The 25,483-nt window shown below is 42.5% G+C and overlaps 1 protein-coding gene across 9 annotated transcripts in view; it reads right to left on the bottom strand.

The window, feature by feature from the left end:
* DMXL2 (Dmx like 2) overlaps positions 1-25,483 on the bottom strand; it is a 250,506-nt gene that overhangs the window by 90,144 nt on the left and 134,879 nt on the right. For all 9 annotated transcript variants that reach the window (XM_040342664.1, XM_040342667.1, XM_040342665.1 and 6 more), the window contains exons 25-26: positions 7,825-8,013; positions 5,730-5,806 (exon numbers count right to left, since the gene is read on the bottom strand). In XM_040342664.1, the coding sequence (XP_040198598.1) occupies positions 5,730-5,806; positions 7,825-8,013 (266 nt within the window). The remainder of the gene's footprint in view (positions 1-5,729; positions 5,807-7,824; positions 8,014-25,483) is intronic.

The following is a 25,483-nucleotide window of genomic DNA, read 5'->3' as shown; positions in this document are numbered from 1 at the left end:
CCCTCCATCCTGATGGGCAATTCTATTACAATACAGAGCAGTGGCGGCCCGTCCACAAACTCAACTTAGGCGCTGGACACCAGTGCCCTAGGAAGCACCACATCAATGCAATCATGAGTTTGCAGACATGGCGCTTCATTTGCGGGCTTTTAACCCGCCTTGCAAAGCGCCGATTAGCTTCCCGTCCCTAGATACACTATGGGCGTCAGCATTGCTTTAGATGTTACTTCCAGGTTTCGTCTTACAGACGAAAACCGGAAGAAATGTCACATGGGCAGCTCCGTTCTTTGGACGGCCTGAGCGGAGCTGCGAAGAAGGTAGGAATAGCTGCTGCCGGCCATGCCATACCTCCTGACCCTGTATGTCACAATCATCCTGTCTGACTCCTGATCCCACCGTCCCCAATTACTTGTCAGTCAGCATCAGCAGTGCACTGGAGTGGCAGTGCATTAACATGATCCCCCACCCATCTACCTCGGAGCCTTATTGTACTTACACTGCTGCTGGGACTTGTAGTTCCCCATCTTCTCCTGGGGCTTAGGTGCATGCAATCCACCATCTTTGTCCAGTTTTCTCTTACTGCTGGGACTTGTAGTCTCATAGATGGTGGATTGCATGCACATGAGCCCCAGCAGGTTATAATATAAGGCTCCGAGGTGGATGGATGTCTGGACACCCATCCACCTCGGAGCCTTATTGTATGTTTAACCTGCTGGGACTTGTAGTTCTCCATCTTCTCCTGGGGCTCAGGTGCATGCAATCCATCATCTTTGTCCAGTTTTCTCTTACTGCTGGGACTTGTAGTCTCATAGATGGTGGATTGCATGCACCTGAGCCCCAGGAGAAGATGGAGAACTACAAGTCCCAGCAGGTTATAATAAAAGGCTTCGAGGTGGATGGATGTCTGGACACCCATCCACCTCGGAGCCTTATATTATAACCTGCTGGGACTTGTAGTTCCTCATCTTCTCTTGGGGCTCAGGTGCATGCAATCCACCTTCTATGGGATTACAAGTCCCAGCAGTGAGAGAAAAACTGGACAAAGATGGTGGATAGCATGCACCTGAGCCCCAGGAGACGACGGAGAACTACAAGGAGGATGAGTGGTCATGCCCTTTTTTTTAATGCTGGGACTTGTAGTAGTGTTGCACTTGTAATAATAATAATAATAATAATAATAATAATACGAAGAGGCTGGAGCCTGGAGGAGAGTGCCCTGCCACCCTGTGCTAGTCTGGGGGGGGGGGGGGGGTGATTGATGTGTCCACCACCCCACTGCCATGTGTATAGTGTAGCACTGTAGCTGACCTGATTGGGGGGGTTGCAGAATGCAGATACGTGCTATTTACAGGGTGCAGAATGCAGATACATGCGATTTACAGGGTGCAGATATGTGCCATTTACAGGGTGCAGAATGCAGATATGTGCGATTTACAGGTTGAAGAATGAAGATATGTGCGATTTACAGGTTGCAGAATGCAGATATGTGCCATTTACAGGGTGCAGAATGCAGATATGTGCGATTTACAGGGTGCAGAATGCAGATATGTGCGATTTACAGGGTGCAGAATGCAGATATGTGCGATTTACAGGGTGCAGAATGCAGATATGTGCGATTTACAGGGTGCAGAATGCAGATATGTGCGATTTACAGGGTGCAGAATGCAGATATGTGCGATTTACAGGGTGCAGAATGCAGATATGTGCCATTTACAAGGTGCAGAATGCAGATATGTGCCATTTATAAGGTGCAGAATGCAGATATGTGCCATTTACAAGGTGCAGAATGCAGATATGTGCTATATACAGGGCGCAGCATGCAGATAAGTGCTATTTACAAGTTGCAGAATGCAGATACGTGCGATTTACAGGTGGGAACCCCTTATTATGGAGGGAACCCCTCATTTTTAACAGTGTGATTTTTCAGTTTGTTTGCGCCGATCTGTAAGGCTGCGCTATATACCATGATCTGAGATGCTGGGGCTTTATACTCTGTCCTGTGATGCTGGGGCTATATACTCTGTCCTGTGATGCTGAGCTGTATACTCCTGAAACTGAGTGGAAGCAAGTGGAATACAGGGGACAGAGTATGTGGATTCTATACGGGGAGTGGCTTACATGAAGTGGGAGGGGCCAAACATGGAGGGGCGGGGTTTTGTGCCCCCCCATCCTAAAACGTCACCAGCCGCCACTGATACAGAGGTGGGGAAGGCCTCTGACTAATCTATATATTATAAGCTCTTAGCCCTGGTTCATACCAGTGCGACTTGTCATGTGACTTGACAGTTCAAAGTTGCATGACAAGTCGCACCCCATTTGCGGCAATGGAACTGTTAAAATTGCTGCGACTCGAGTCACACTTATTTTGTAGGTTCCTGCACTATTTCTGTGTGATTTCAGGGGGACTTGACCAAGGTTTCCCAGCAGAACATTGCCTAAAGCATCATAAGTATTCACTGGCTTTCCTTCTTCCCATAATGCATCCTGGTTTTACCTCCTCCCCAGGTACGCAATGCACACGCCCCTGGTCATACATATGATATAAAAGAAATGTGATTCATCAGAACAGGCCACCTTCTTCCATTGCCCAGTTATGATGCTCACATGTCCATTGTAGGCAGTTGTGGCGGCGGGTACGGATCAGCAGGGGCACCCTGACCACTCTCCCGCTAAACAGCCCCATACACAACCATCTGCAATGCCCATTATTTCTGCTTTCAACACATCATGGACAACATGTTTACTTGCTGTCGAATATATATCCCACCAACTTTCAGATACCATTGTAACGAGATAATCAACATTATTCACTTTACCTGTTCATGGTCATAACGTTATGGCTGATCAGTGTTGCATCTAGCAGCACAGGTATTTACAATTATCATTACAGGCAAATCTTTTACAAATGTATTTAAACCCTATTTGCAGCAATGCTATGATTTTAAATAGTTCATTTGGACCACAACTTCCTCTAAATGGCTGAGCTGGAGATCTTAAAGTAAACCACCTACCTCTCCACCTCAGAGCCAATCAGAGGAAGCCTGGTATTCATTTATAAAAAAAAAAAATACAAAGCTTCCTATAAATGACCGAGCAGTGCTCAACCTGACTCAACTTTTTTCTGGAACAGGAACCGGAACACAGTGCGGTAATCTATATGTAGTGGATAGTACATACAGTCAATACAGTGCTGACAGCCGCTGCATTAATCAGTAAGTAGGAAACAATTTTTTTGGGCAAACTTGGTCCAAACTATATAGTCCTAGAATTCCTGGAGTTAAGCTTTAAGCAACCAAGTTCACACATCTGAAGTTGAGGAAAATTGAACCAAGTGAACATATGGTGGCAGTTGCTGATGCTGCCTGACCAATCTGTGATCACTTAGAGGGGGGATATACTGGACTGTCTTGGTACAGATAACTGACACATATGGAAACGTAAAAAATACTTTATTACATATAAAAATTACACAATTCTAAAAACACCCTACCCAAAAACCAACAAGTTACTACTGACGGGTGACCCCGTGAAGCTTCTGTTGAGGTGGAGTATAGCAGCTCCTCTCTACTGGTTTCACGGACTTAAATGGTTCTTCAGGAGGAATGATCTATATAGCAGATAGTATAATAGACCAGAGTATAATAAAAAGCATACAAAACAATAATACAAAAAAATTGTGTACAATCATTGTTTAGAATAAGAAGACCTTGCTGGGTGAGCAGATCTTCTTATTCTAAACAATGATTGTACACAATGTTTGTATTATTTGTATTATTGTTTTGTATGCTGTTTATTAGTCTATGGCCTATTATACTCTGGTCTAGTGGGGTATTGTGTGTTTTTTAGAATTGTATAATTTTATATGTAATAAAGCATTTTACGATACCATATGTGTCAATGTTATCAGTACTGAGACAGTCCAGTAGATCCCCCCTCTAAGTGATCACAGATTGGTCAGGCGGCATTAGCAGCTGCCACCATATGTTCACTTGGTTAAATTTTCCTATTCTAATTTGGATGATGGTACTTTTTGTTAAATTATTACTGAGTTCAACATGAGGCTACTCAAATTTTGCCACACATCTGAAGTTGTTGCAATCAAGACAAACATGCTGAGCCAACGGTATTTCTATGCACCTGTACAGTAATAATGTTTAACATTGTTCTGTGTGGAAGAAAATATTTTTCCCCAAACGCTAACCATTTATATGGATATGGGACTCCTTCACACTGGAACGTGGGGAACTGGTGTTCTGCGAGTGTTTCATGCACCTCGTTCAAAACTACTGGGTGTGCAAATTGCTAAGGGTGTCAATGTAATCCTAACAGCACCTAACAGCACCCCAGAACACAAATAGTGACTTTGCCTGCACCCAGAGGTGTATTTAGGTTTTGTGCTGCCCAAGGCCTGACTAAACTTGCGCACCCCCTAATTTAAATATGACCCATCCCTTCCTGTCAAAGCCACACCCCTTCTTCTTTAAGACCCGTCCTGTCATATTCATGGGAAGAGGACAGAGGGATGCCGTGGGTGAAGGACAGAGGGACGCCCTGGGAGAAGGACAGAGGGTTGCCGTGGGTGACGGACAGAGGGACGCCGTGGGAAAAGGACAGATGGATGCCGTGGGAAAAGGACAGAGGGATGCCGTGGGAAAAGGACAGAGGGATGCCGTGGGAAAAGGACAGAGGGATGCCGTGGGAAGAGGACAGAAGGACGCCGTGGGAAGAGGACAGAAGGACGCCGTGGGAAAAGGATGCCATGGAAAGAGGACAGAGGGACGCCGTGGGAAGAGGACAGAGAGGGACATTGTGGCGGTCAATAAGGCCTAGAGAATAGCAGGTTAGGCACTTCCTTAGGCTCAGTCCCTGGGAATAGTAATGGATAATGGCCAACAAGCCCTCTTACCAGACCCAGCGAAATTGCAACCGGCCGGCCGCCCCCCGCAAAGTGCCGCCCTAGGCCTGGGCCTTGTCGGCCTAGGCCAGAATACATCCCTGCCTCCACCAGATGTACTGTGGTACCATGCAATTCGGTGAAGTGCGTTTTTGAAAAGTAGTGTACGCACGACTTTTGGTGCAATCTATCACGATTTCAGCCATTTCAAATGAATGGGCTAAAAATCTCACTGCACCGAGTTGCAAAGGAATTGCACAGAAGAGCATTCCTGTGCAATACAGATGTAAACTGGCCCGTATAACAGAATAATACAATTAAAGCTATACTGACCAAGAGGTGGCTAAAATGGTAACTATAAAGCCCTGTTCATATCTGAGCGACTCAGAATCATAGGCAGAGATGGCAACATTGTCTGCGAATCTGGATCGTGCTAAAATCACAGCAAAACACGTGATAAGCGTTCGGGTGCCAGTTATTTTATAGGTCACCCCAAATGCACTATTCAAGGTGTATTTTTTTTGCCCCCAAACTGTGTGGTCCAATACTGCACCAAAGTCGGCTCCAAAAAAGGGTACAGGAGTTTTTTTGGCCTATTTGTGAAGTGGAGGGCAATTCGATTGAATGGCGTCGCTCCAAAAACAAAGAAAGAGAAAACAAGCAAAAAAAACAATTCCGGAGTCGCAGGATGTGAATGGGGCTAATGGTTGCGTGTCAATTTAAGCCTTTAGTTTATAGAGTACCAATTACAAGGATTCCCAGAAAGTGAAAAAAATTAAAAATTGGCCAGTTTTGAAGTGTCTAGATTCTGGCACGTAGAAAAATAGACTTTTACCTGTAGCTGTGACTGTCACAGAGTGCTTGATATATAGATGCGGAGAGTGAAGCAGCTAGCAAGTGAAGAGTGGAGACCTGGAAGATAAATATGTTTTCAACTCAAAATGAGACTCACTTATGCATAAAATACAAGTTTGCAATACAGCAATTGGATATTTGAAATCATAGCTTTATTAATATTCATATAAGCCTTGAGAAAAAAATGGTAGCTGCCATTGCAGATCCTCTCCTAATGAAAATTGTAGTCGATTAGTTGCCATGGCAGTTCAATGGCTTTAGTACTTTCTGAGGATTGAAATGGAAGCACCACCCCACTGCTAGGAGGTCCAGATACAAAACGTTTTTCCATTAGACGTCAGGAGTGCAATCCAAAAAAGTAGCCAGCGTGTTTCGCTGTGCTCCATTCATCAGGGCTTGACTGGCAACAATGTGAACCAGCCAGAGTAAACTGGACCCACAATGGTATTTTTTCCAGTGTGAAATACAAGCACAGTTCTCATCAGAAACTTGTTTGTTGCCAGTCAAGCCCTGATGAAGGGGGCGTTTGGACCCCCGGAATGCATGAACTACTTCTTTGGATTTTACCCCTGATTTCTAATAGGGTAAAGTTCTATCTATATCTCTTAGCAGTGGTGTGGCACTTGAATTTCAATTCTCGTTACATTATACTACAAGCCAAGGAGACTGTGGAGGTTCTCTGGGGTGTAGAAGCTGCCTGCCTAGGAACCAGATCATTTACACCAACATCAATACCTTAAGATAACAATACCAGCAAGATAACCCTACAGCTCCAGAGCTATATTTCCATGTTCCTAAACAGTTAGTACTTTGACTGACCAGCAACAAGTATGTAGTGTGTTTAAATCTGCATGCTTGTACCGGGTCAACAACTTAAAAAGTATGAAAGCCATAGGCAGCCAGCAACTAATATTTTATAGGAAGAGGTCAGCAATGGCAGCCGCTTATTTCCCCAAGTACTTTCTTCATAAACAAATCCACAATGTATGACATGCATCAAATACTCTTGAGGATTACTGACATCATGCCGTCCATCATATAACATACTCGCCTTTGATTTTGTAGAAGCTAAAAGTAACCAAGCATGTTAATGTTTGGCAGCTTAACCTAAAGTATGTGCAAACTTATTGTCAGAGAAACCTTTTATACCTGAAAATTATACCAAAATGTTCAGGTTCACTGAAACTTTGGAGAAAAATACTAATTTTCTATATATAATATAACCTTTATTTCACTAAAATAAACTGTAACAACTATTAAATACAGCTAGTAACACCGAGTGACTAGAAGGACGATTGCTGCTATACACAGCCCATTTTCAGGTCATTTGCTTCCAAAAAGGTGCAAGACACTTCCACCATATTATTATGCTGAAATGCAACATCAACTTTTTAGATTGTGAACCCTTTAAAATAAATATAAACTCAAGTAAAAGGTAAGCAGGAAATGTATTCAACAGTATTAAAGGAGAAGTACAGCCAAAGCTTTTTTTGGCTGTACTTTTCACCGTATTCACCGCTCCTAATGTGCTGCAAAGAAGCTGCTGGCAGGACTTTTTCTAACACCCTGCAGCGCACCGCTCCAGTGTGAAAGCCCTCGGGCTTTCACATTAGATTGAATGGAGCGGCTCTTTCAGGGCGCGTTCCAGGTGCTATTTTTAGCACTATAGCGCCTGCAAAGTGCCTCATTGTGAAAAAGGTCTGACAGTCACGGCTCTCTGCTCTCTGGGAAATGAGAGATCAGCTCGGGGTAGTGCCAGCAGGATCCCAGCTGCACCACTGCAGATGGGATCTGTGCTGCAGCCAGCTAGGCGAGTATCATAATAAGGACAAACTGGCTCCTGCAAAACCCTTAGAAAACATTGATGTCAATCTATATTTCAATAAGAATACAATCTAAAGGGGCTCTTTCACAGGGGCTCTTTCACACCAGACAGACACCACCTTGCTTAGCGGGGGATTGATCCGGTGATCCCTGGTGTTAACTGGATTGGAAACCAAAGACACAAAGTTGCAAGTAATGAACCCGATTCTGACTTTAACATTGTGCAGAATACATAAAGTGTGCCCACTTACCTTTGGATCCTGGTTGTCAGGATGTGGAGCATTCATCTGAACAATGGTATAAAGAATATCATGAATATGATTATTCAGGAAGAGCACAGGGTTGGCAATCACAGTCTTTGTCACAGCAATGCTCGCAGATAGTAATGGGAGAGTTGTAGGCAGTGGGAGAGGTGACTGAAGCTGCTTTACAGTTGTTTCCTGTATGTAAAGGAAAGAAAAGAATAAGGCGATTTTGGTTTGTAAAAGTCACGTTTTACCCTTTATCTGAAAATATTACACAAGTCCTGCTAACTGCTTAAAAGACCAAATACTCATGTGCCAGTCACTGTGCTATACTTCTCTATCATCTGCACTCCCTGCATCCCCTAAAAAGCATGGATAGTCAATACAAATGGCCAGAATGAGGAATAATCTAAAAGGAAGACGCACATAGCATGTTGACAGCCAATTGGTCCTCTAAAGCTGGGCAACCTGGGGTCCTCCAGATGTTGTGGAACTACATTTCCCATGAGGCATTGCAAGGCTGGCAGTTACAATTACACCCAGAGGCATGATAGGACTTAAAGTTCTGCAACAACTTTAAAGTATCTATCACTGCCAATAAGGAAGCAGCCTGAAGATTCCACCCAACCTTATTTAGACTGAAGCCTGGAAACATAACTAGCTGCAGCTATCATAATTTCCTAACAGTGTGTTGCACATATGTATCTACCCAGTGATATATCTACATATACAATGTTTTTTGTCACAATTTACATTGCATAAGCGCTACACTTTTTTGTATACTTTTCGTTTTTGCTTTTTTATTCATAATTAGCCGTGTTAGCAGCTGTATTTCCCTTAGGCAGCGCAGTGTTTACTATATTTTTCCATCGTTCTCTATATTGAATCCACACTGCTGCAGCCTTAATTGTTTATATATTTTGAGAAATGGACGCATTTGATTACCGGGCTTCCCGTACTGTTAACATAGAGCAGGGGTACTGAATTAAAATTCACGGGGGTCCAGTCGGAAAAAAATTCTTCCAGCGGAGGCCCGAATGCCAAATTGGTGCTATGACGCCACATGATATCCTCCACTTGACAACCTCCCATCACAGCGCCCCCCCACCACCACCACACACATGCACACACCTTTATGACCCACACACATCGCACTTTTTTTTCCTTTCAACTTTATTGAAATGTAAAAATACCTTTCATTAATTTTTATGCACCACAGTTAAATTGCGATGCATAGAAACAGAATGCATTTTGCAACACACTGCTCAGTACGCAGGGGCGCTGTTGCAGTGTGAACAGGACACATAGAAAACAATTGTTTTCTATTGCCCTTGCAGAGACTGACGCATCACAGACCCCCCCCCCCCCCCATCACAGACTGACCGCCAAAATCACAGACCCCTCATTACAGCCTAATCCCCCCCCCCATCACAGACTGACCTGACCCATCACAGACTGACCTGACCCATCACAGACCTCCTATCACAGACTGACCCCCCCCCCCCAAATCCCCAACCCCCTATTACAGACTGACCCCCCCAAATCACAGACCCCCTATCACAGACTGACGTGACCCATCACAGACCCCCATCACAGACTGACCCCCCATCACAAACTGGTCCTGACCCATAACAGACCCCCTATAACAGACTGACCCCCCAAATCACAGACCCCCTATCACAGACTGACCCCCCAAATCACAAACTGGTCCTGACCCATCACAGACCCCCTATCACAGACTGCCCCCCCATCACAAACCCCCCATGACAAACTGGTCCTGACACATCACAGACCCCCTATCACAGACTGACCCCCCCATCACAAACTGGTCCTGACACATCAGACTCCTCATCACAGACTGACCCCCCAAATCACAGACCCCCTATCACAGACTGACCTGACCCATCACAGATTGACCCCCCCATCACAAACTGGTCCTGCTGACCCATCACAGACCCCCTATAACAGACTGACCCCCAAATCACAGATCCCCTATCACAGACTGACCCCCCCAAATCACAAACTGGTCCTGACCCATCACAGACCCCCTATCACAGGCTGACCCCCCCCCATCACAAACTGGTCCAGACGCATCACAGGCTGACCCCCCCCCCATCACAAACTGGTCCTGACCCATAACAGACCCCCTGTAACAGACTGACCCCCCCAAATGACAAACTGGCTCTGACCCATAACAGACCACCCCTATCACAGGCTGACCTCCCCCCATCACAAACTGGTCCTGACCCATAACAGACCCCCTATCACAGGATGACCCCCCCATCACAAACCCCCATCGCAAACTGGTCCTGACACATCAGACTCCCCATCACAGACCTCCCCTGTCCTGCCCTGTCCTACATTACATTGCATTGCACTGCACTCCCCCCTCCCCACAGAACCCTACCTTAATCACGCAGGAAATGAAGCATGGCCGCTCTGGACAATGGGCGGGACTTTGCCCATTATTGCTGGGACCGCCCCCGCTGCCTAGCAACCAATCACCCACTTTTTAACTTAAAAAGTCCCGCCCTTTGTCCAGAGCAGTCGCGCTTCGTGTCCTGTGTAATTAAGACAGGCAGTGTGGGGAGAGGGGAGTGCAGCGATGTAAAGGGAAGGCACGGACCTGCCGCACCTGCCATGCTGTGTATATAGCGGCATCCGCAGCGGCAGGCAGGCGAGCGAGCCGCTGACAGATGACACACGGGAAACTACTTGGCAGGGCTGCGGTCCGGATAGAATGGCCACTGGGGCCGGAACCGGACCGCGGTCCGCCATTTAGCGATGCCCGACAGAGGGTGTTTTCCTATCACAGGGAATGACACCGAATTAGGGGGTGTTTTTCTACGGTTAAAAAATATCATGACCTCCGAGTTACATCTACAGTGGGATCTCGTATTTCTCGAGCAATATATTTCTGAAAGTATGCTCCCTAGGAGCCTTCTTTGGGATATTCACCCCCAGCAAGGTGACCCCGACCTAGACTCTTGGTACAAGTATTTTAATGATGCGGGTATCAATTTTTTGAGTTTCCTTATTTAAAAAAAAAAGGATTAGATTACATGCTAAGATACTAAGATACTAAGATTTGTAGGTAAAGTTGATCCAGGGTAAATCCGATTGCCTCTCGGGGGATCAGGAAGGAATTTTTTCCCCTGCTGTAGCAAATTGGATCATGCTCTGCTGGGGTTTTTTGCCTTCCTCTGGATCAACTGTGGGTATGGAGTTGGGTGTATGGGATTGTATTGTGTTTTTTATTTTGTTTGTTTATTTTTTTTGTGGTTGAACTGGATGGACTTGTGTCTTTTTTCAACCTGACTAACTATGTAACTATGTAACTATGCTTTAGATAAAGAGATTAAAGAACTCAAAGAGAAACTCCTACTACATAAAAACTCCCTGGAATACAATTTGCTTTCCTCTAATCTTCAGAGCCATCTGGAGAAGCAGGACAAAGATCAGCGATCTAAAAAACATAAGAAATATTCCAGGGATGTGGGGGATTATAAATCCAAAGCCGTATTTGGGTGGCAGAAATCACTCGTGTCCATCACTCCGATGGATACTGCCCCTGGCGTCATGACAGGATCCCCTTTGTTGCCTACTCCCTCTGTTGGTTCTACGGGTTTAGCAGCACAGTTTGGTGTTAGACCAATACCTTCAATGGGTCCGAGCACCACTCAAGATGCGCCCCCCTTACCACAGAGATTGCACCATCAGAGTTCCCATACTCTAGGTAAACGCTCAAGAGGGAGGGGCAACAATAGAGGCAAACAAGGTGGTAGAGGTCAATCTAGGGGGAATTCCCACCACCCAGGGTCTCGCCAATATCCAGATCAAAATGGCTATTCATATGGTGCCTCTCCAGTCCCTTATAGAGAACACCATGATACCCATCAACAACAGCCATATCATTACAATACTTCCTCAGTACCTGTTCTCTCCCCTCAGATATCATCATGATTATGAACAGCACCATGCACGGAATGGTTATGAGTAATCACCATACCGACATAATCATCATGATTCTAACTCACATGGTGGACAGGGTTTTCGCGAGGACCATGCTTCACGCAGAAAAGGTCCAAACCAAAGAGAGGGTGCAGAGGACGACGTAGAATACAGAAGAGAAAAGAGAAGGAGGGTATAAGTGGTCAGGGTGTCTTTAATTTGAGTACTATTGTACTTACTGCAGCCAAACAGTCGATATTAGATAAGGGCCTCAAATTTGCCCCACCTAAAAAGTTGAACAAGTTTGGCACATTTATTGACATCCAGAAATATATAAGAAAAATTTATATACAGCGGTACATGATTTCCAACACTCACAAAGTTGATAATCGTGCTGCCACCTCTGGCACAGTACATTCCGGATTGTCAAATCCGTCGCTTTTTAATCCGCCAGTATCTGTGGCTCCAGCTGTAAAAGTTTTTAAAGATTTAGTTTTGAAGGCTCTATCACAATTAGTTGAAAAACTATCCTTTCATCAGCCTCTGTCCAATACCGGACTCTGATCCCTGTGTGACAATAAGGATCTGGTCATCCGCCCGGCGGATAAAGGAGGGGGCATTGTCATTTTAGACAAAGCACAGTATGAGACTAAGATGCAAAGTATTCTCAGTGAGCCGGGCACATATGTGGAAATTCCGAACAATCCCACCTATGTGTACAAGAAACAACTTCAAACCCTGGTAGATAAGGGTTTTGATCTCAAGATCCTTAATAAAAAGGAGAGTGCATATTTAGTTCCCAAAGTTCCCAGAATTCCCACTATTTATTTTCTCCCTAAAATACACAAACATCCCACTCAACCACCAGGCCGGCCTATGAGTGGCATTGACTCTGTCACTTCACATATAGGCCGGTACATAGACCATTACCTTCAGCCTCTCGTTAGACAGACACCTTCATATTTGAAGGATACAGTAGATGCAGCCATCTACTTGAGGGCCTTGAAGTACATGATGGTTACATCATGGCTACAGCAGATGTAGCCTCACTATATACTAGTATACCTCATCATTTGGGTATTGAGGCAGTTCAACATTTTTTAGGAAGAGAGCATTCTCTTGCTTCTTTTCAGTGTGATTACCTCATTGAGTTGCTTGAGTTTGCAACAAAGAAAAATTATTTTTGGTTCAACCAGCGTTATTTACAACAACGCGGAGTGGCTATGGGTGCCAAGTTTGCACCTAGCCTTGCGAACCTTTTTATGGCCAAGTGGGAGGAGGATGTCGTCTATGCCCATAACTTTCCATCCTTGGTTGTATGGGCCAGATATATAGACGACATCCTCCTCCTTTGGAAGGGCAGCCCTGAATCTTTGGGGTTGTTTTTTGATGGCTTGAATTCTAATGATAGAGGCATCTCTCTGACATATGAGTTCAGTACCAGCAAGATTTATTTCCTTGATTTAGAAATTTCAATTGAAAATTGAATTTGCCATTAACTAACTTATTTCAAACCTACAGATCGCAACGGCCTCATTCCTATGGGGAGTTGCCACCATCCATCCTGGCTTCGTTTAGTTCCACGCAGCCAATTACTTAGGCTTCGTAGGAACTGTTCTGACACTCACACCTACTTAGCTCAGAGATTTTAAAATCACGGTTTGTTGACAAAGGTTATTCTATCTCAGATGTTGATCTTGAACTTCAGAACGTCCTAATGTTGGATAGAAAATCTTTGATATCTGTTAAACCTAAAACGCATTACAGATGACAGTTTCAAATTTGCCATGCTGACCTCATACTCAACTCAATACAAGCAGGTTAGGAACATAATGAATAAGCACTGGAATGTCCGCAGGGGTGACAGTATTTTGGGTCCTTTACTACCGGAACAAGCAAAGGTTGGTATTTAAAGGTGTACCCTCATTACAGAGCCGAATTGTTCCGAACATTATCAATCCACCTGTTCGGAACTCCTTTTTTCATGACATGGTAGGATTTTTTCCATGCAGGAAATGTCAAGTATGCCAATACAATGCGTTGGGTAAACGTAAGATCACCCAATTTGCATCTACTGTAACATCCAAACAATATACAATTAAACCCTTCTGCACCTGTGAGACCAAGTATATAGTTTATTTAATTACTTGCCCTTGCGTATGTATGTATGTCGGCCGTACCATTCGCACATTTGCGATTAGGGTAGGTGAGCATATTTCTTTAATCAAAAGCGGTGATACTAAACATTCCTCCATGGAGAGGCGGAGCCATGACCAGGGGTGTTTCAAGTTTAGAAATGTACTGGATCTATGAGCTCCAGTCCCATTCCCCGTTAGGCATGAATGTCGAGTGGGACATCAATGCCTTCATTAACCAGTCTTAACATTGTTCTTTCCCACATACATTATTTTTTTTCTTTTTTTTCTTTGGGTAATTAATAATATATCTTTGCACTCTATATTGTTGTTACTACATATTTGATTGTTTACATGTATGATTTGAATAAGAGGGGCATGTGTGCCCATTTGTGAGAATCCAACTCTTATCGACATGTTGCGTATGAACAACATTTTTTGCACATGCATAACTCCAAAGGTATTCATTTTTTATCTGGTTTCTTATCATTATTTACATAAATATCTTTTATATTCGCTTGTTGCCGATACACACGTGACAAGTGCAATATTTATGACACACTTGATCAGTTTTCATGCATCTGTATATATACTTACATGTATTTTAGATGGCATGGATTCATTCTGGTTCACATTGTGTGCTATTTTGTAAATCTTTTTAACCATATTCGTTTAACAATAATATTTTTATATGGGTCCATGACTAGTGTTATTTATATTTGGATTTTTCCATCACCATTTAGTTTTTAATATTTGCCATCCTGTATGTCACTTTGTATCGTTGACACTTATTTGCATTTGGAGCGCACAATGCGTTTCCATATTGAGGCTTGGTGTATATACATGTGTTTATCACGTGATACTCTAGTCACGGCCCATTTGTTTTTCCTTCCGCTCAGTGGACGTGGATACAATCTACACTCCTTGTTTGTGTTTCATCCTAAAACGAGGCTTGGTTTCAAATCGAGACGCCTCCTTCATTGGACGTTACGTTTTAGGAGACTATAGTCTCGTGTTTTTTCTCTTACATCCCGTCCTCGTGGTTAACTGTAGGACTATACATACCATAATGAGGCTTGGAACGCACGTACGCCATGACACACATTCCGGAAGTGGACGCGGTTTCCATTGCTGTAACATGACGGTAGGTTGGATTCTCATTTGATTGGGGCCAATGTTCTTCTTGTCTATAAATTAGAGGGGGCTACAGTGGAGCGACACCCCAGATGAAGTGTTGGTACACGAAACACGTCGGGTCATCTCCACTGCCGTCTCACCTGTGTATACACGCCTGATTTTACAGCCTACATGTGAGTGTATCTGCTGTTTTTAATAAATCCTGTTTTCAAAACTAAACAAGATTACGCTATGTGGCCACTTTTCTCCCCTATCTCTTTTTACTACTGATACCACCGGAGAGATATTATTTAGGAACCTTCCCTCCATCGCATGTCTTTCCATCCTTCATCAGAGAACGAGATGTGTATACCAACATACCTTCTGCTTTCATGATCGAGAATCGTAATTTACAAGCCTGATTTGACTTCTGGCGACATATGTCACCATAAGTCCACTTACTCTGGTAAGCCTTCATTTCCACTGGTGGTGGTTATTTTCACATAAGGAAGAAATCAACATTATATGTTTGAATCAACCTTTATTCACGTGGTGGAATCCATTTTCATGGACTATATTGTGTTGCACTTTTCATTTTTTCCACGTTTTGACTAAATTCATCATTTATTTGGTGGAACTTATCAGCATGGACTTTATTCATTTCTAACAGTGTATTGCACCCATTGATATATCTACATATCACATATACCGGTACAATGTTTTTTGTCACAATTTACATTGCATAAGCGCTACACTTTTTTGTATACTTTTCATTTTTGCTTTTTTATTCATAATTAGCTGTATTTCCCTTAGGCAGCGCAGTGTTTACTATATTTTTCCATAATTTCCTAATAGAAACCTGCACAGAGTGAAATATGAATGTTAACCTCCACGTAAATATACCAGTTACCTGGCTGTCTCTATCATCAATACCTTTGACCCAGAACAAGCATTGAGTTCAGGAAAGTCAGAGTGATGTAGAAACTGTTATTCTGCATGCTTGCTCCAGGTCTGTGTCTTAGAATGTACTAAAGCCATTTGAAAATCCTGACAGTCGGGTAACGGTCATTTCTTGAAAGACAGGTCAGTAATGGCAACTTTTGTATGCTTTCAGTACATTTCCATCTCTTGCAGCAAGTCCACCTAAAACAATAAATTCTGCTGGCAGTGAGATGTGGAACCCTGGCTGCAGGCAACATTCTCGGATTCTGAATAGACACTGAAGAGTACCATCTCTCCAACTTTACATGCTTGGAGCTCTGCTGTAAAGAATAAATTAAGTTTTCCACCTCCCTCCCATGGAGATGTTTGTTGTGTGGCCTGCCCAGTGCCACACTGCAAATCCTTAAAATCTTCCTGCTGCTCATCCTGGGGCATGCTTGACCTCAACTGCATTTTTAAATGATTAGTCTTTTCATAGAATTGTCAAACTCCACAAATGCTCTTGACATGGTTGTTCTTTTCTACTCAAAATTTGCAAACCCTTTTTATGGGGTAAAACCTTATGCGGCTAAAAACATTCTCAGGTCAAAGCCATAATGATGCTCAAGCTGGCAATATATGGATCGAAATTTGGCCAGTTCAGCAGGGACTGGAGGAATTATAACCCTTGTATGGCCAGGGAGGTTGTACAGAAATCAATCTACTTATAAATTTCTGTACAACCTCCCTGTCAAATTTCCCCACTCCGTGTAACAGGCTATAGCCTGCAATTCTGATCACTGTATTCTTATTGCGGGGTAGTCTCCTGGCTCAGGGGGAGGGTTACCCCATCCGCCTCGAATGTGTGAATAGGGGGAATTGGGTCCGTATTTTTTGTTCAACCTGCTGGATCGATAGAGGTATTCTATCGATCCACCCTAACAGGTGAATTGCATTCAAAAGTATATCACATTGTGTCTAATTTTGGTTCACACGTTGAACCCTAGCGCCCTCATTCACATATTTATCATACATACACAGTTCACCCCTGTAATCTGAGGAGCAGCTTATATCTATAAATGTGTTTATTATTACTTACCCAATTTTGTGGTTTATGTGCACACTGCACTGTATTTAATTATTATTTGACACGGAAAACACCCCATTCTATATCAAAAAACACATTAGAACTGCTGTTTTGCTACTTGTAATTTAATGCAATGTAACCTGTAATGCCAATGGCCACCACAAGATGGCGATCACAGAAGGAAGCGGAGACCTGCAGAAGGCCGCGGCCTCAATTACCGGCCAGGACGCGCCGGACGGTAATTGAGGCCGCGGCTTTGCGGCCTTCTGCAGCCCTAAGCTTCCCCAGGTGCCAGGTCACAATTTCTTGTAGCAATTGCGACCGGGCGCCCGGATTTTGTCGAGGCCTGTATATACAAATTTATACATTTAATGAGGTGAGAGTCGAGAGAGACCGGTTGTGAATATCTATTGTTATTTATCCTATCCAGATTCATTCATTGATGTGAAGATACTGTCTGATTTTCCATCTCTATACCTCCACTTTAAGGGACTTTTTGTGTTTACCACAGCACAGAGTGCTACATATGGACATTCTCTGGCACTATTGTGCATTTATTCACAGATGCTGAGTAGCAAGTATTTTTGTCTTGCTTTGTTTGTGTTTTTGGGTAATTACCACATCAGCGCGAGATCACTTTTATTTGACTAGTGAAGGCTGAAAAGCCAACATTCATGATAAGGCTCGGTTTACACCGATTCCAAAGTTGTGCGATTTTCAGTTCACTTTGATACTGTGGAGAAAATACTTTTTGATAAGACTTACACACTCTATGGCATTGAAGACATTTCAAAGACGGATCAAAGTAGTGCAGGAACCTTTTCTGAAGTTGCAGGTACTCCTGTAGTGTTAATTGGAACAGTTTTTATAGATACACAGGGCATTTTACATGTCCTGCAAATTGGAATCTCACAAGTTGGATCCTAAGTCACAGGAGTGTGAACTGAGCCTAAAAAGCACCTTGTAAAACACATTAGTTTGAGTAGCACAGGCCTGTGTCTCATTTATAAAAAATATAAAAAAAGTAAGGATATAGAAAGCAGCAAAGAAAAAGATGCTTTTTAAACTGCCCTCATTTGGGATTTGAAATGGATGAAAGACTTGCAATTGTTTTTCTGTAGAGTCAAATATTTTTTTTCTTTTCTATTTTTTGAGAGAATTGAAAAGGAAATTGAAAGACCAGAGCAGAGTAACAATGTTGTTAACTGGGTCATCTGCAGATTAAATGTAGTCATACATAACCGGCAAAATAAAATGTTCTCGGACACCACAGGTTATTTTGTAAATCGGATAGCAAAATAATTAAAAGTATACAGAGAAGTGAGGGAACTATGGCAACCAATATTATATACAAGATAGCAGCATGTGCTATTGGTAATCCACCAAAACAGTTCATCATACTGCCGAGGAGCAATATACATGAACACCAAACTGAACTAAAATTATATTACTTTAACCCTATTTTTTTTTTACCAAAGTATGTTTATAAATGGAGGATTGATGGACTGTTATAACAAATAAGTGTATAGGCCCCAAGGGGGCAGTATGCATAGTTTTAAGGTGCAAAAAATAAAAAAATAAAGTATACAAAGAATACGCCATTTTTATACATAAACAGTATAAAACTACTTATACTATTAGGGCTATAGATATGGATATGGGCTATAAGAATGGTTGCCTCTACATGTTTCACCACAAACGTGGCTTCTTCTGGAGCTTTTGTAGGACCTTTATTTTAAAACATTACCACCTGTTGTATGGTCTCCATTCTGGATACTCACCAAGAGGTCCAATGGGGGACGTCTGTGCCACAAGGGTGAAAGGAAAACCGTTGCCCTATAGTTACACCTTTTATTTCAAGAAGTTTGGGCAAATCGATTGATCAATATTTAATCTTTTCCCATAAACGGACTAAATCGATTACCAACATACTTCAAGGTGCTTGTACCCTCCAACGTTTCCCTTTTTTCACTTTGCCACTGTTGCTTGACTCAGTGTCTGAGAATGAAACCATATACCCAGGGAGGATCAAAGAAATTTGCTCTGTCCCAAGGGATAAAACCTTTTTGGGAAATGAGTATTGAGCCTCACCAACAGCAGGCTAAGTGGCCACTTAGCCTGCTGTTGGTGAGGCTCAATACTCATTTCCCAAAAATATGACATGACCATAAAATGACCATTGGACTATCTATAGCCCTAATTGTATAAGTAGTTTTATACTGTTTGTTTATCAATAAAAATTGTATATTCTTTGTACAATTGATTCTTTGATTTTTTTGCACATAAAAGTTCCGCTTACTGCTCCCTTGGGGCCTAGACACTTAATTGTTCTACTCTATAGGAGGTGGTGCATTTATTGTAATCTCTGGGCTTCACAAATTGTTTATATATGCACATTGGCATTATGAATTTATTGCACACAAGCACTTGGTACTATGAAACGTGTTTATTCATATCTTTGTATTGAGGCACTTTAGGTATAATATTTATAACAGTGCAGTGACAGGTGATATTACTAGCTTGGGTACAGTGACATATGAAAACACTATTACTGGGAGCAGTGACATCACTAGTACAGTGACACATAACAGGTGCTGACTCTGACACCAGAGCACAGGAGGATCTTGGCACAGCCAGCACGGGTCATTTATCCTCCAGGTAATCAGGGCTCCTCTGCACTTATCAGGAAGGGGGTGACAGTGGGGCCGAAAAAACAACTAATCGATTATGAAAAATAATTGTCAACTATTTTCAGAATTGTCATCCATTAAATCGGTCAACCGATTAGTTGGCCTGCATACAGAATGCCTTATTTGTTATCATTTTAGGAAATATAGTGCAGCACACATACAGCTCAGTACACCGTCCATACATGTCAGTAAGTGCCTGAGAACTTGTGAATGTGTGAGAAGCAATGCCTCATGGGACATGTAGTCCTAAGCAGGAAGTGAGTGGTTCTAAAGGCAGACTTTTTTTACCTTTCTATAGGGACTCACCATACTGTACACTGTCTGAAAATTACCAAGAAATTAGAATTTTTCCTTTGAATTTTCCTGTCACTGTGGTCGAAAACCGTCGATTTGACCCCACTTACGATTAAAAGAAATTCAACAAACGTTCCCAATTTATTTTATTTTATAACCACTTAAGCCCCGGACCTAAATGCTGCCTAAAGACCCAAGGTGTTTTTACAGTTCGGGACTGCGTCGCTTTAACAGACAATTGCGCGGTCATGTGACGTGGCCCCCAAACAAAATTGGCGTCCTTTTTTTCCCCACAAATAGAGCTTTCTTTTTGTGGTATTTGATCACCTCTGCGGTTTTTATTTTTTGCGCTATAAACAAAAATAAAGCGACAATTTTGAAAAAAATTCAATATTTTTTACTTTTTGTTATAATAAATATCCCCCAAAAACATATATAAAAACATTTTTTTCCCTCAGTTTAGGCCGATACGTATTCTTCGACCTATTTTTAGTAAAAAAAATCGCAATAAGCGTTTATCAATTGGTTTGCGCAAAATTTATAGCGTTTACAATATAGGGGATATTTTTATTGCATTCTTCTTATTTTATTTTTTTTTACTACTAATGGCGGCGATCAGCGATTTTTTTCGTGACTGCGACATTATGGCGGACACTTCGGACAATTTTGACACATTTTTGGGACCATTGTCATTTTCACAGCAAAAAATGCATTTAAATTGCATTCTTTATTGTGAAAATGACAGTTGCAGTTTGGGAGTTAACCACAGGTGGCGCTGTAGGAGTTAGGGTGCACCTAGTGTGTGTTTACAACTGTAGGGGGTGTGGCTGTAGGACTGACGTCATCGATTGTGTCTCCCCTATAAAGGGGATGACACGATCGATGCGCCACCACAGTGAAGCACGGGGAAGCCGTGTTTACATACGGCTCTCCCCGTTCTTCAGCTCCTGGGAGCCATCGCGACGGAGCGGCTATAAACAAATAGTCGCGCCGTCGTCCCGGATCGCTCCCCGAGCGAACCCGACCGCCGCATGTTCGATCGGACCCCCCACCCGCTAGAAGGCAAGGACGTACATGAACGCCCATGTGCCTGTACGTGCCATACTGTGGACGTACATTTACATGCGGCGGTCGGGAAGTGGTTAAAGGAAGACATTGTTTTTGTATGTCCAGCATAAGAGACAGCAGGCGCAGGTAGATTTTATCACCTGCCTATGACAAGGGAGTCTGTCATACATAATATATTACAGTGCTCTCTGAAAATCCACCAAAAAGTCTTATCTTTTTTTCTTTGGAATAAAAAGTTTGATCTCTGAGTCTGATAGTATTTACCAGATTCAACCTCTAATAGTATTTACAGTATATCTCTTCTGTCTGTTATTAGAGAGGATTAGAGATTTTGCTCCCTAGTCATATAGTGTGTCATTTATATTTACCACTGCATAGAGATATTAAAGAATAAATTGGCTTTTTTTTTAATCTTTACATATTAACTGAAATATACACAACGCTTTTTTTAAGGTTATTATCCGATTATGAAAATAATCGTTAGATGCAGCCCTAGATGACAGTAGGGCCGAAACAACTAATCGATTAATCGACAACTAAATCGATTATGAAATTAATCGATTACAATTTTTCATAATCGATTAATCGCCCAGTAACATAATGGGGTTAAAAAAACTAAAATGAGCCCTTTATAGTACAAAAAAGCAAATTGCTACTGTAACTATTACTTTCACTGTCCCACAGTAAAAAAATGAACCCCTTACAGTAGCGATTATTTGCTCTTGTTGTACTTTTTTTTGTTTTTTTAACCCCATTATGTTACTAAACATCTCAGGCCTGGGTCACACCTCTGTTTTTGGTGCTTGTTGCAGAAACACACTACAGTTCATTTACATGTTTTCCTATGGGACACGTTCACATCCATGATTTTTTTTTTCAGCTGCTGCGTATTTGGAAAGGGCAAGGACTTTTTAACACAAAACGGTGCTATTTCGTTTTTTTTTTGGTTCAATATACTTCAATGGAGAAGCTGCAGAAAAGCATGTTTTTGCGGCAATTTGTGTTTTGTAATCTGCCCAACAAAGTGGCCCAAAATTTTTTAAAAATGCACATTTTTTTTTTAAGGCTATTATCCGATTAATCGAAACAATCGGCCAACTAATCGATTATGAAAATAATCGTTAGTTGCAGCCCTAGATGACAGACAGTCATAATGTCTAAACCACAGTCTGTCTGCAGGCATAATATGACATTAGCCACACTGCTAGGAGTGACATCCCCCGGTGGTTCCACTTGCCTGCTTTTTCTGGAACTCATTCCCTGACGGAGCCATATTCTAGTATGATGCCGGGCGATGCAAAGGACATTTCGGCAGGAGCAAACACATCCCATAGACATATCTGGGAGCATGCTAGGCCCAGTGGAGCCCCCACAATCCTAAACATACAGGCAGCTGCAGAGATGAGAGTGGGGTGGGGTCTGCACCGGCTGGTATGCTGGTATGTGAATGAACAGGGCGGAGAGACAGTGTGAAGGGACTATGCACAGGGAGGATGTGGGGGGGGGGGGGGGGGAGCTTCCGCTGTAAGCAGTTGCAAAGGTAGAAGGGAGGAGTCTGTACACTGTACTGACAGATCCCTGATATTGGGACACAAGCCAAGAGGCAGATATGGCACGATAACTGTAAAATGGGACTGTCCTGGAAAATCCGACATTAACCTCTTTATCTACATTCTGCCATTGGATGTGACCTCCTCATTAATGGCTATTTCTCCTTGCTGTGTGTACAACCGGTACAATAATGCATTACCAAACTCCATTTATAACCACCCAATACCAGCATGCCTATTTATTATCAAAAGAAAAAAATCTGGCAAAAAACTCAATCACCTCCAGGTGTCCTGGCATTTTTATTTGAACAGAAAGTAAGGGAAACCCATGTATTTTCAACATCTTTTTTTAGTATATATTTTTTTCATACAGCGCTTATTAAATACCACTGCTCTGTTGTGTTGTCTGGAGTTGTGCTTCCTGCTATCAAAGTGGGATGATTTTCCTTTATATGTAGTAACCTAATATGAAATGTTCTAAAGATGAACAATTACTGTATTTTCAGCACTGGATTCATCAAAAAGTCAATGAATTTTAATTATCCGTTACCTGGACTAGACTGTATCTAGTACACATTCTATTAAGAGTACAACAGATCTAGAGAGATCCTGTTTTACTACCCTCCTGAACTCTGAGTAGTCCAGCCTTTGGCCATTTAGCTGTGAGTGAACCACAATCAAAGAATGACCTCTCCACTGGAGGATAATAGGGCATACTGGGACTAGTCATTTCCTCTATGGGGGCTGATCACACCAGGATAACATGCTGTATACTTTGCAAGGAAACACACCAAAGTAGACATCAGACCAAATAGAAGCATATGTTTAAATGAAATGGGCTCAGTTACAGTGTCTTAAAAAAATATTCATGCCACATTTTATCATGTTACAACCAAAAATGTAAATGTATTTTATTGGGATTTTAAGCGATAGACCAACGCAAAGTGGCACATAATGAAGTGAAAGGAAAATTATAAATGGTTTTCAATTTATTTTTTTACAAATAAAAGATCTAAAAAGCGTGGCGTGCATTTGTATTCAGACCCTTTACTCAAATACCTCTAACTAAAATCTAGTGGAACCAATTGCCTTCAAAAGTCACCTAATTAGTAAATATAATTTAGGCTCAGTATAAATACATCTGTTCCGTGAAGCCCATGAAGAGGTTTGTAAGAGAACCTTATTGAACAAAGAGAATCAAGAAGGCCAAGGAACACACCAGACAGGTCAGGGATAAAAAATATCCCAACTTTTGAACATCTTACGGAGCACTGTTCAATCCATCATCCAAAAAATGGAGAGTATGGCACAACTGAAAACCTACCAAAACATAGCCGTCCACCTAAACTGACAAGCCGGGCAAGGAGAGCATTAATCAGAGGAGCAGCCAAGAGGCCCATGGTAACTCTGGAGGAGATGCAGAGATCCACAGCTGAGGAGGGAGAATCTGTCAACAGGACAACTATTAGCCGTGCACTCCACAAATCTGTTTTTTATAGAAGAGAAACAAGAAAAAAAGCCATACGAAGTCCCATTTGCAGTTTGCAAGAAGCCATGTGGGGGACACAGCAAACACGCAGAAGAAGGTTCTCTGATCAGATGAGACCAAAATGTAACTTTTTGGCCTAAAAGTAAAACGCTATGTGTGGTGGAAAACTAACACTGCACATCACCCTGAACACACAGGGACAGGGAAGCTGGTCAGAGTTGATGGGAAGATAGAAGGAGACAAATACAGGACAATCTTAGAAGAAAACCTGTTTACAGTCTGCAACAGGGTGCCTTGGCGCGGCTCTGTGGCTCACGCATGCGTTTGCAAATGCGTGCGGACTGAACCCCTGTTTTTAACACATACTGTAGACAGGTTAATTGGTTTTCTGCAAGCTGGTCGGTAAGTAGGCTTGGTTTTTCCCTGGGCATTCCCCAGGTTTTTGTTGTTATCTGCTTTAGCCTTCCAATGCTACTTACTGTTATGGCCAGCTATAGACGGGGGCAGTGGACATGTTTATGCTTCACCTGTGGTGTTTATATTGGTCCATCAGTGCACCAACACCTTTGCAGCCATTGTGCTATATGCTGGGTGCTTGGTGTGCTCTTGTACCTTTAAAGGAGGGGTGGCTTCCCTTCAGTTCACCTGCCCCTGTCTATCCATTCAAATGCATGTGCCTCCACTGTGGGGACACTCATTGTTTAGTGTTAGGACCACAGATATTACAGGGTGCCTTGGCGCGGCTCTGTGGCTCACGCATGCGTTTGCAAATGCGTGCGGACTGAACCCCTGTTTTTAACACATACTGTAGACAGGTTAATTGGTTTTCTGCAAGCTGGTCGGTAAGTAGGCTTGGTTTTTCCCTGGGCATTCCCCAGGTTTTTGTTGTTATCTGCAAAAGACTGGAGCCTGGGGTGGGGGTTTACCTTCCAGCAACATAATGAACCTAAACATACAGCCATAGCAATGAAATGATTTAGATCAAAGCATATTCATGTGTTAGAATGGCCCGAGTCAAATGTTCAGACTACAATCCAATTGAGAATCTGTGACAAGACTTGAAAATTGCCCTGTTCACAGACGATCTGCATCCAATCTGACAGAGCTTGAGCTATTTTGCAAAGAAGAATGGATGTGCAAAGCTGGTAGAGATATACCCAAAAAGAATTTCAGCTGTAATTGCAGTGAAAGGTGGTTCTACAAAGCATTGCCTCTGGGCGGCTAAATACAAATGCACCCCAAACTTTTCACATATTTTTTTGTAAAAAAAAATGAAAACCATTTATCATTTTTTTTCCACTTCACAATTGTGCGTCACTTTGTGTTGGTCTATCACATAAAATAAAGTTTTAAGGGGTACAAAA

The sequence above is a fragment of the Rana temporaria genome, chromosome 3, assembly GCF_905171775.1.
Source record: "Rana temporaria chromosome 3, aRanTem1.1, whole genome shotgun sequence".
Classification (NCBI taxonomy): domain Eukaryota; kingdom Metazoa; phylum Chordata; class Amphibia; order Anura; family Ranidae; genus Rana; species Rana temporaria.
This window is presented reverse-complemented; position numbering and strand designations above follow the sequence as displayed.